The following is a 12,083-nucleotide window of genomic DNA, read 5'->3' as shown; positions in this document are numbered from 1 at the left end:
GGAGGGGGAGGGGGAGGAGAGGGAGATGTAGAAGGAGAAGAATAAGAAGAAGGAGAAGGTGAAGGAGGAGGATGAGAAGGAGATGTAGAAGAAGTAGAAGTAGAATAGAAGGAGGAGGAGGAGGAGAAGAAGACAACTTTATTTTTATTTTCTTTTATGAATTGACTTTTTATGTTTCATCTTTTTTCTTTTTTGAACTAGAACGAAATTTGTAAAATCTTTTGTGATGAACATGATAATGAGTGACAAAATTAGTGTTGGTGTGACTTTTAATTTTAACAACTAACAATGAAATTTGTACGATTTTGATGGTGGATGTGAAATTTGTAATCATGATTGTTATGAATTTTAATAATGGTAATGATGGTAATATGATTTTGATTGTGAATCTTGTTATATTAATTATGATGCTTTGCATTTTTTGTGGTGGAAATGGTTGTAAAAAATTTCTGGTGGTGAATTTGATTGTCGGTGATAAATATATAATGGTGGATTTAGTGAGTTTAGTGGTAATGACAACAATATGATGGTTTAATGATAGGTCTGACAGTGTACGGGAAAAGAAGAAGCAATTGGTTGACATGATTTTTTTTTAAAATCTGACATAATTGTTGATGTGACGGTGACATAGTGATGATGTGGCGCGAGTGTGAAATACTTCTCGTCATGTGACTGGTAATATGTGCATCAAGGTGAAAATAAATTCTCATTTTTAAAAAAAATTACTTTTAAATAATTTAAGTGCGTAATAGATCATTACAATAGTTTGAGAGTTTTCTCGCCAGGAACCGCTTCGCCCCCTAACTTTGTTCTATTCTATTTGACTTCTCCTTAATTTCCATAAATGCGGCTAACTCTTTTGCTAACGACTGTACGACCAATCTTTTCTTTCAGAATCGTGGTCAGAAGCTCGGGCGAATTCTTTTGCATGGGAAAGCCTGTCAAAGGTAACTGGCTTAGGGATCGGAGTTGCAAACTGCTCGACCTTAGGTAAGGTTGGGTAGAAAGGTCTTTCCACATCTTTTTTCTCGAAGGATCAGAAAAAAATGGGTCAGGATCTCCTGCGGGAATGATTTGGAAGATCAAAAATCAAAAAATAGTGGTATTTTGCTAGAAACAACATAATGGAGGCAGTCACTCAATATAAATTGATCCGAAATCTGATTCAAATCCAATATAGTACCTATGGGTACATAAGAAATGTATTGAATCGATTCTTTTTAATGAATAGATCCGAACACAACTTCGAATATGGAAATCAAAGGGAACAGATCCAGTGGAGACGGGGTGGGGCCTGTAGCTCAGAGGATTAGAGCACATGTCTACGAACCACGGTGTCGGGGGTTCGAGTCCCTCGTCGGCCACAACCGGCCCAAAAGGGAAGTACCTTTCACTCTGGGGTAGGAAAATCATGATCGGGATAGCGAACCAAAAGCTATGGAACTTGGGTGTGGGTCTTTTGTCGAAATGAAATGACTTTTTATCTTTTTATTTATCGTGAATGGGGAAATATTACACATAGTATGACCGATCGCCGTAATTTTTTGTTTTATGCCCCGTAACTCTTCATCAGACAGGCTTGGGCATAATAGCAGAGCAAGTATTAGTAGCATAACAAAAAAGCCTTCCTCGTCATTAATATCTTTGCTCGCGGCAATTGTGACCTCACGAGAGAATCGATGACTACATCTTGACTTTTCGTGATAAGCTTGCGAGAGAATTTACATTTTTCCCCGATACAAATAATATATTTTTAATACAATAGCATGTAAAGTGATTGACAAAATCTTAGAATGTTTTAGATGCAAATATAATGACCCTATTGCTATATTATATCATACTTGTACTAGTATTGTTTCATGTATTGTTTTAGTTATGGAAATATCAGATACATGTCATATACAGTTTTTAATACAATTAATGAAAGAACGATGATACAACTCTAACACTAATCATGATACAATTTAGAAACTTTATCTTCTTCATGTTTTAGTATAATATTTTTCCAAAAATCAACTCTAAGCTTAGCCTATCTCCATCAAAAATGATATATGAACTCGAAAGTATGTTTTACATTGTTTGCAAGAACAACCAATCCAAACTCATCACAAATTCAAATCTTCAAACATTCTCAAATCTAGTTAAAATTCAAAAATGATTGAAAATGAAATTCCTTGAATCAATTTCTTATCCGAAACCTATTCTTTTTTTCCTCAATAACTTTACCTTCTCTGCGTTTCTTTTCTTCATTGATCTGAAAAGAAATCCGGGAATCATTAAGAAAGTGGAAAACCACACTTGACCCACAACAAAATCCTGATGATGTAGTAAGCATTTATAAGTTTTAACATAGTCCCGTATTCTATAATTTTAGCTATTAAATGTACACCTATGTTATACATTGGAAAAAAAAAATTACCCCAAAAAGGAAAATAACAAGTCTAACAGAGTATATAGAGGTAAAAATTCCATGAAAAGAACAACAAACTGTTGGGCCTGAGCAGGGCATTTCCTTAACTAGTAAATTAAATCTATGTAAGTGCATTTAACATTGAAAATCTTTCGAGCGTATTCTCAAGAAACATATGTGGTTCACCATGTGCAAAGATAAAATATCCAAATTGTAAATAAAATTGAACAAATTAAGTAGCTCACTAGTGAATAACTGGATAACCATGATTTGCTGTGCAGTTCTGAAAATCTTGAGTGCGACATCGAGCAGACGAAACTCTCCTTCCCACACAGCAGGCGTGAAAACGTGGCTGCCTACCTCATTCTTGAAAGATGGCTAATATTTACTGAAAAACGATCTGAATCATTGCTTTTTACATGTGTTGTTCATGTTCAGAATTTTGTTTGGAACATATAAACATGTTGTTACTCTGCCAAGGATAGAGTAAAATAATGGAGATATGCTCTCTTAAGATTCTGGATCAATTTTACCGTTGTCTTCCATTTCTGAGCCAAGTTCACCTCCAGAGATCATATTCATGAATCTTCTCGTAGCTTGGGTAACAGCATGAGAAGTCTTCTTTGCTGCTCCAGTTACAACTGGCTGCAAAGATATGACTGGAAGATCTGCTCTATCCTGAATCATTGCTAATGACACATTCAAACAGAAAGTAAGCAGTCTTAAATTAGGAAGAAGTCACATGATCTGCCTTTATGGAAGGAACATATGAGAGAAAACATACACATTGTTTGCTGGTGAGCACGAGACCCAATTTGTCTGATTCCAGCTTCTGCTGCTTGCACAGCTCGAGCAGATTTGTTTACACCATCAGCTATCTCTTGACTGAGTATCACATGCAATAACAACATTACTCTCAGGAACATATATTGTGTCATAGCTTAAAGATATCTCAATCAATGGGCAAAGGGTGCGGCTTAAAGAAAAATTATGGAACTGACTGTCTATGTTGCTCGGACTCTTCAAAATGTCAATGGAGGTGTGTCGGATTCGCCAAATGTAGTGTATTTTTGGAGAATCCGACACGGGTGTGGCATCAAAAGTGAAGAGTCCACGCAACTAAGCTGACCGTGGACATGAGTTCCTACATTTGCCTCAGACCTTGGCCACCTTATTAGAAAGCTTCACGTGAATTACATTCTATTACCTCACTAGAGAGTCCAATTTTATTAAGCTTTTTCCACAATAAGAATGGCCTAAAGCTTCTGAAATAATGTTTCCTCGGTTTATCGAGATTGACTGGTTAGCTATTTTGATATTTAAAATATGAACCTTCAATACCCACAAGCTGCAAATTCCACCGGGCACATGCTACATCCTATTTTAGATTGTTTCAGTTGGAATTGTTTTTAAATGACAATGTGTCATCTTAATTCCCATTTTCTCATGAGCTCTTGGTTGATGTTTAACATTTCTTTATATTGAAGTTCTTTTCCTATTTTCTTTTCTTATTAACAGGAAAAGTCTAGGGATTTCTCTCAACAAATAGCATGTTAGAAACCTAATGTCCAAGAAACTACCACAAATGTTCTATTTTCCTATTAATTTCTTCTCTAGTTTCACATTCCGTAACTCTCTTGAATCTGTCACTTTCAACCCCAACTTTTGTAAAACTTTGTAATCTCCAACCTTCGCACATTAAATCAATAGAATACCCATCCTCACTCCTCAGGCAGTACAACTGATACTATATTTGTTCTCTCCTTCCCATAGTTGCAAAAATTAGTTTGTGCCTAAAAGCATAACCAAAGCAGGAAATCACGTCCAACTGTGCCTACCACAGAGTATTAGGAGAGGTGGTCAATCTGAAGGCAATATCGCAAAACCATTCAGCGATGATATCAGTGAGTTGCAAGAAACTCTTAGCTAGCCACTCAACCCAGTTAGGTGGAGATTAAGCTGGATTACCTTGATCCAATCTGTTCTATCTATATCTCACTGATGTTGGATTCATCGGACTCTGAATCCATAGGACACTTCACATTCTTTTGATATTGAAGACCAAGTACGTTGAGCTCACAAGAGCAACCAAAGCAGCAGGTTGTTAGAGAAATAAAATATTATCAGCTACTTGCTTTTCTTAATTCTACTAGTAGAAGAAAAATTCATCCAGTTTACTTCTAGTTAAATTCTTTGGAGATACCATAACTTATTCTCCGAACTCCCCAAGGAAACATCAAGAAGATAATGCCATTACTTTTTTTTTTTTTGAAATTGGTAACTTAAGATAATGCCATTACTATAGCTGAACTTCTTCCCTGAGATGGATTTGAATCATTATCATGTCATAAACAAACAACACAACATACCCAATGAAATCCCACAAGTGGGGTATGCGGAGGGTAGTGTATACGCAGACCTTACCCCAACCTTGAGAGGTAGAGAGGTTGTAAGTAAAAACATTACAAAGCAGTTTGAAAAGGAAACAACGAGAGAGAAGAAGTCGAGACAAATTGCTAAAGAAAGCATGACAAAACATACTAAAAAGGAATAACCACTACAACAATAATACCATAATCGAAGTGCAAGAAACATCAGATAGACACAGGGATGGAATAACAAGAAGCTCTCAAAGTAGTACCATAACTGATAGAAATAAGCAAAAGACAACTCTCAACTACCGAACTAACCATCTACCCTAATATATGTCCCTCCATAACTTCCTATCTAAGGTCATAAATTTATATCATGCCGTAAACAACTGCACTAATTTGCATTTATTAGAGGATATGTTTCCATCATACATGATTCTGAGAACAGACTATAAGCAGAAAGTGAGGATTAAAAGTTATCAGGAAATGTGATAAAGGTATGAAATAGAACTTGTTTGCAAGAAGTGAAATCTATGGAGAGTGGGATCACCAGTGACACACAAGTAGTGCAAGGACGAAAATGAACAAGGTTATCAGCGATAGCTATTTACCATAATGCAAAAGATGTAGAATGTGGTAAGTAGAAACCCAGAGAAAAAGTAATTGCTCCTTAGCATCTTGTCAAGTATGGGCCTGTAACGACCCGCCCCGTTCGTTATGACTAGGCCAATGATGAAAGAAAAATGGTGCTAGAAAACTTTTCTGGTAATGACTTAACAATTCTAGGCTAGGCCAGTCTCAAACTGAACCTGATCGAGGTGAGGTCTAGGGTCATCCAGGAATGGGTGGAGTGAAATGTCTAGGCTTGATTTATATTTTCTAGTAGTCAAGATATTGAGGAACCCATGGGGCTTTACGGAATCAAATTCAGGGTGAGTAAAACTCCCGGAATCGAACTTGACAAGGGAAATAGTTTGGAACATCAAGAAAAGAAGGTATGTTGTGACAAATGGACTTTTTTAGGGGCATCCGAGTCTTTGAAGTTCATGATGCTATAGCGAGAGTGTGCAGGCAATATAGCAGGCTGGGCCGCTATAGAGGGGAAAGTCGAGTTTTTGGGCAGAAAAGTCCAAAACCAATCATTATTTGGTTATTTCATTTAGTGTAACTACAGAGGCGACTGAAGGAGTTTTTCACATGTTTCCATCATTCTTCTCGATGAAGGTAAGATTTCCCACTCCCTTAACTTGTAATTCAATGCTTGATCCTTAGAATCTAGAGTATTACTCTTGCGGGGAAGGTTTTGACTCGAATTAATGGTGGGAAGAACCCTGGTTTGTGTCCTGGGGCTAGAATTTGAGTATAATCTGGCTATTGTTTAGCCACTATTTTTTTATTATTGTATTATTATCATTGTTTTAAGACCAAGAACAAGTCAATACACTGAAAAAGGAAAACGCTCGAGTTCTTTAGAGTTCCCAAGAGGCTTGATTTGAGGTAGGTGATAGTTGTATTTTTCCAATTTATGTACTTACGCATATCTACCGCTTTATCATATCACTTGTGCAATGCATGTTGGGGAAAACATAAGAAAGCATATGAAATGACATCATGTTGATAAATTCATGCAATGAACATGTTTACTTTACTAATGGTTTCAAGTATTATCGTTCATTATGACTGTGATTGTGCATGATTGTCTGTGAATGTTGGTTGTTTCGAGTACCACACTTGTATAAGATTACTTACGGTTGGGCTCGATTACCACACCTACTATGAATTCTAACTCTGGTTGGCTCGGGTAACACATTGGTACACTAATAACACACTAATAACAGTTTGTGTGTAAGTTCCTTGAGAGCACCGGGTAAGTGTATTTGTGCTGGTTCCATGAGACGACGGAGTTCTTGTTTATTGTGATCACGTGAGACATGCTCAAAGTATTGGGGAATCATGACTAAAGTTGTGATGGTGACTGTTGTTATATGTGTAGGTCGTGTTTGTTATGTTGTTACATTCATAGTTTTGAACTGGTTGTGTGATCGTATGATAGAAACCGAGGTAGAGACGCAAGTATCTCGTATCTCGTAGAACAATAGAAAATACAAAGAGAGACAATTATCTCTTTGCCTCTAAGAACAACCTATGTTGCGCGGACTCTTCAGTTTTGGAGCCGAACCCGTCTCAACGCGAGACTGGTGCGGGTGCGGGTGCGGGTGCAGGTCAGATTCGGTCAAGCCGATCCAGATACTTTGACCAGAGCCGAAAAAAATGGAAAGAAAATATTAATTTCAAGACTAGCAAAAGTTAGACAACTTTTCTCCAACGAAGTTGTCACAGGGTCTAGTTGCTCCATAGAGAAGAATTCTTGTACAAGAATAGAGAGGAGGTGAAGGCTCCATGGGAGAGAAGAATAAATTCAAAGTCTTATTCTTGAAAAAGAAGAGAGATTTCACTTTTTTTTCTTGAAAAGGAACAGAGAAGGCAACACCAGCACTTTAATGAATTATACCATCTAATTGTTAGGCTATAATGATTATTTTTTTTTAATAATAAATAGAAGAAATTATAATTGTTTTAAAATTAATTACTGTAGTAAGTAGTCGTAATTAATTTATGCTTTTAAATTTGCACATTTATAATTGATATGTTTTTAAGTGTAGAGTTTTACAAGATATTTAATATTATTATTATTACAACTATATTTTATAATATTGAATACTTTTAGCCGAATCCCTGCACCCGTATCCACACTCGGATTCGCACCCCCGAATCTTAAAATTAAATTTCGCCAAATCTGACTCTCGGATACCCGCACCCGAGTCCGAGCAACTTAGAGAACAACTGCATATAAAAGATATATTACCACCTATATTATTTATTACTAGATCTCCTATTATATAATAGATAACTATAACTACTTCATAACTGTCTAGGATAAGGATTAGATAACTTCTGTAACCTCTAGGAATTTGAGAAGATGCAAATCATTTTCTTCTCCCGTCTTTCTTCGCTTCTTCCTCCTTGAATAAGTATGGAAGATAGGTGCCTTATCAGTACACCTATCCAGGGAAGACGACTTGTCCTCAAGCGAAAATTGAGAAACTGTGCAGCTAACAGAGATTCTGTCCATATGGTTGAAGACGTAAAATAGCAGCATCACCAACATTAGAAGGGAGGTTTATGTGCTTATAATCTGCCTTCATAAGGTTCGACATAGCATCTCTAGTCAACATACGTTCTTCAAGGTATGATTGGAAAGATGTTGTTGGGAGTGTTTTCTGATGATGAACACCTTGCAGTTTATAAGTTTTCTCATTCAATTGGAACATTAGAAACATTTAGTTCCGATTGGCTTGTATTGTGTTTAGGGATGCTAGCCATTGTTTACCTAACACCATGTTTGCGGCACCAAAGGAAAAAGGGAAGAAATTGTGCTTTATGACCAAGTTAGAAACCTCTACTGATAGGCCACAACAAACTTTGTTGTATATGATAATTTCACCATTTCCTATTTGGACACCAAAATAGGGATATGTTGGACTGCCAACCCAAGTTTCGTGACAATTTCTTCTGCTACAAAATTATGCATCAAACCACTATCTACCAACATCAACGTTTTGTGACTGCAAAGTGTGCCTTGAAGTTTCAAAGTTGAAGCAGATTCTTTGCCCAAAATTGCATGAAAAGAGATTTCCCCCAAATCAGTAGAGGATGTCTTTATTCAAATTACCGTCAACACTTTGTAAATCGTTTTCCTCTTACATTAACTCCAAATGTGCAAAAGTCTCAGGTTTTCAGCGATGACCAGGGGTAAACTTGTCTCCACAACGGTAGCATGGGCCTTTTACTCGCTGAATTTGTTGTTCAGAATTCAGTGGGCAAGTGTTTTTTTTTATAACGTTAAAGTTAATTCAGTGGGCAAGAGTTTGAAAGAGATGACTTGTTGAAAAGGGCATGTAACTGGTTGGCGGGATGATTGAAAATTAAAGGATTCTCGAGCCGCTGGAAAGGAAGACTTAATTGATGAAGGTCTTGATATAGAAGGCCAAGCAGGTAAGTTACTTGACAAATTAGTCCTAGTTTGCCTCATATTCTAAGGCTAAACTTGTTGCCTTATACACAAATCGAGGTTTGTGAATCCTAACATCCACACTAAGGTCTTCTTTGAGTTCGGTAGGGAAAACCCGAGCAAACAATGTTCTCGCCATGTTTGCATACTCGCTGCCTGTTTTGCATACACGCTGCCTGTTTTGCAAGTTCATGCCTATACTCAAACACTGATCCAATCTGTTGGATACTTCACAAATGTTCATCTGGATTTGAAACTTAGCGGTCCATAATTTTCTTGCATAACTTTCACCAACTCATACAAGTAATAATAGCTCTTTCACTATTGATCCAAGCAAAAAGATCCAATACATCTCCTTCCAAATACATTAAGGCCAACATCAATCTTGCAATCATAAGGTGTTTGATAATTTCAAAAATACTTCTCTGCTTTCAGAATCCAACCTCGAGGATCTCCTCCCTCATACTTGGGAAATCCCATCTTCGTGTGCTAACATCGATAAGTTTCTTGATGCCTCCATGTGCTATCAACCTCGCCCTCCACCAATAAAACTTCAGATTTTCCATGTTGATTTTGGCTATTTTGTGCTTCTAATGCAGCCACATCAGCAGCCAAACAATGGCCCCAATTTTATTGTTGTAGTGGTCAATTGTTGGCCGACCTGATCTAGAGTCGACATGATAGGTTTGTTGTTGGATGTGTTGGTTTGGTGTGTTAACCATGGCATATCTTACTGATCTGATACCAATGATAGAAACCGAGGCTTTATACTGGATAAAAGCAACAAAAATACAAAGAGAGACACAAAGTATCTCTTATCTCGTAAAACGTTTCATGCATATAAAAGATATATTACCACCTGCAGTAGTTATTACTACTTATTACTAGATTCCTATTATATAATAGATAACTATAACTACTTCATAACTATTAATGATAAGGATGGATAACTTCTAGTAACCACGAAGGAACTGCCAAATAACTCCTAATAATTGTAAGAAACTGCTCAATGCTCCATTGGTGAAACCTCTAGGAATTTGAGAAGATTCTCCTATCTTTTTCGCTTTTTCCTTCTTGAATAAGTATGGAAGATACGTGTCTTATCATCCTACCAGTACACAATCAGTGTACTGACACAACACCTGTTCTTTTCTTGTTGAGTACAAGCCAACGACTAATACGAGACCTCAATTAAGGGACCCTTGACTTCGAATCCAAGGATGAGTTGCTCTTCCAAGCTGCAATGGGTTTCTCTATATCTTTGTCTATCTTTTCGGGAAAAGACATTAGCCTGTTGGTTGTGTTTTTTATAAGTTTTTGGTGTTGCATCCCCATCCTTGACTATTTAGAATTTTGTTACTACGACTTTCAGTTCTAGGGATTTATTTCTGCAATTATTATGACTTCTGCTTGAGTTTCTGTGAACTCAGTTCTTATGTTATTTTGAATTGTTTTCCTTTTGTTTATATTATGACATGGCTTTAGAAATGGTGTTTCTAGTTAAGTTTTTGGGTAGGTAGTTGGTTCACCAACAGGAGGGTTAGTGTGGGAGTCACTCACAACGGTCTTGGGTAGTGACAGGGCTAGTGAGGCAAATTAAGAAGGACGTTCACATAGCCCAAGGTACAATTGTTCGTAGGTAAAAATTACCTAAGAGGTTTTTCTATGCAGTGCTGCTTTTGAGTTTTTTTTTTGACAATCGTGGTGTTCGCGCCAACTTCCGCATAGAACACACCTCGACTAATTACACGGGATACCTACCACTTCCACCAGCAACGAGTTCCAGCTACTTGTGAGTTCTTGTAGAAGTAAATTTGTTTATTTCCAAAGTTTTGATTAAAAATTGATACCTTTCCAATTTCTACCCATTCCATAAATATACTTCCAATAAGCACGGGAATTTATATTCCAACCATTATTATATGACTAAATAACTTAAATAATCTGGATAACTCCAACATGTATTGCAGAATACCATGTTATTATTCTTGAAGCTCTTAAAAATATGGTACACCAGATTATATTGCAAAACCAGCAACATGACATCTAAACAACAAACTAACCAAATATTTCTTTTGATATCGCATACAAATAACCATCACATGGAGAGTCTGTCTTCGAGATTTGTTCTTGAGTCATCACAACATTAAGGCTCTCACAAAATACGTGACGGATAAGCTTTAAATCATAAACCATAGTAAGTATATCATTAAGTTAAAGTAACTTAGTCCTTGACTAAGAATCATTATTCCCTTCAAAGTACCAACACTATCTTGCTTCCAGATTTTCATATCCTCAAAGAACTTCAGTGAGTTTATCCTAAGAGAAACTGGTCAGTCCCTTTCGAGTGAGAAAAATATGTTACCTTAAATCACTCAATTCCAGTGTAAGGTCACTGATTTCCATCCCAGACAGCCTGATAGCAGCCATTGTACTAGGAAGCTCCTCTCGAGCAGTATCTGCCAACTTTGACAAAGATATTGCTGCTCTACGCATCGCCTACAGAAAAAGATCAAATGAGTTGAACTGAGGTGTTTCGAAACTATTGGCTCCACATTGACAAAGTAATCAGCATTTTTCTCACAATATATAACTTATAGGCCGTTATGTTAATTATTTGTGTTACATTTCAAGAATCCATTTCCGTAAAAGGCATGTGTAAAAAATGAGACCAAGTTCTATGAGTACTCCACTTATCCTTTGAATAAGAAGAGCAGATCTTTAAGACAATTATTTTTGTAGCAAGCACAAATGCACCACAAGCACCACGAAAAGAATGTCTTGCATCTCACTAGGTCACATCCTTTAGATTGTTATGAAGAAACTTTATTATTTTGCCTTGGTGCAAGAACAGGACTACTCATAATTAATTGATGTAGACCACATCAAATGTGTACACATCCGTAAATAGTATAATTCAACAAATTAAATAACTGTAGGATCTTATGATGACACTTTTGGAGCTTCTATTGCACACTGTTATCTCTCAAGGTCTCTGAACCTTATAAAGACTACTCTCAACCAAAACGTATGCAAGTGAAAGAAGAACAAAGCTCAACTATTTCTTTGTTTTAATGTGTACGGGGATGGGAAAGGCTCCTAACATAGATCAAAAATGTTCCTTACACATTGAAAATGGTTTAAATATTTGCCCTCCTTCCCCCTATTGGACCATAATTGCCGTTAATGTTAATTTCGAGTTAAAAATACCTCCCTCCCTCCCCCCCCC

The 12,083-nt window shown here is 36.8% G+C and overlaps 1 protein-coding gene across 1 annotated transcript in view; it reads right to left on the bottom strand.

Moving 5' to 3' along the window:
* Window positions 1–2,466: 2,466 nt before the first annotated feature.
* Window positions 2,467–12,083, bottom strand: part of LOC107015825 — an 11,582-nt gene continuing 1,965 nt past the window's right edge. Inside the window, exons 3-5 of the mRNA XM_015216242.2 lie at window positions 11,220–11,353; window positions 3,195–3,295; window positions 2,467–3,099 (exon numbers count right to left, since the gene is read on the bottom strand). Coding sequence (XP_015071728.1) covers window positions 2,921–3,099; window positions 3,195–3,295; window positions 11,220–11,353 — 414 coding nt within the window. The 3' untranslated portion in view covers window positions 2,467–2,920. The remainder of the gene's footprint in view (window positions 3,100–3,194; window positions 3,296–11,219; window positions 11,354–12,083) is intronic.

The sequence above is a fragment of the Solanum pennellii genome, chromosome 4, assembly GCF_001406875.1.
Source record: "Solanum pennellii chromosome 4, SPENNV200".
In the NCBI taxonomy this organism is placed as follows: domain Eukaryota; kingdom Viridiplantae; phylum Streptophyta; class Magnoliopsida; order Solanales; family Solanaceae; genus Solanum; species Solanum pennellii.
Note: the sequence above shows the minus strand (reverse complement) of the source record. Positions and strands in the feature narration are given on the sequence as shown.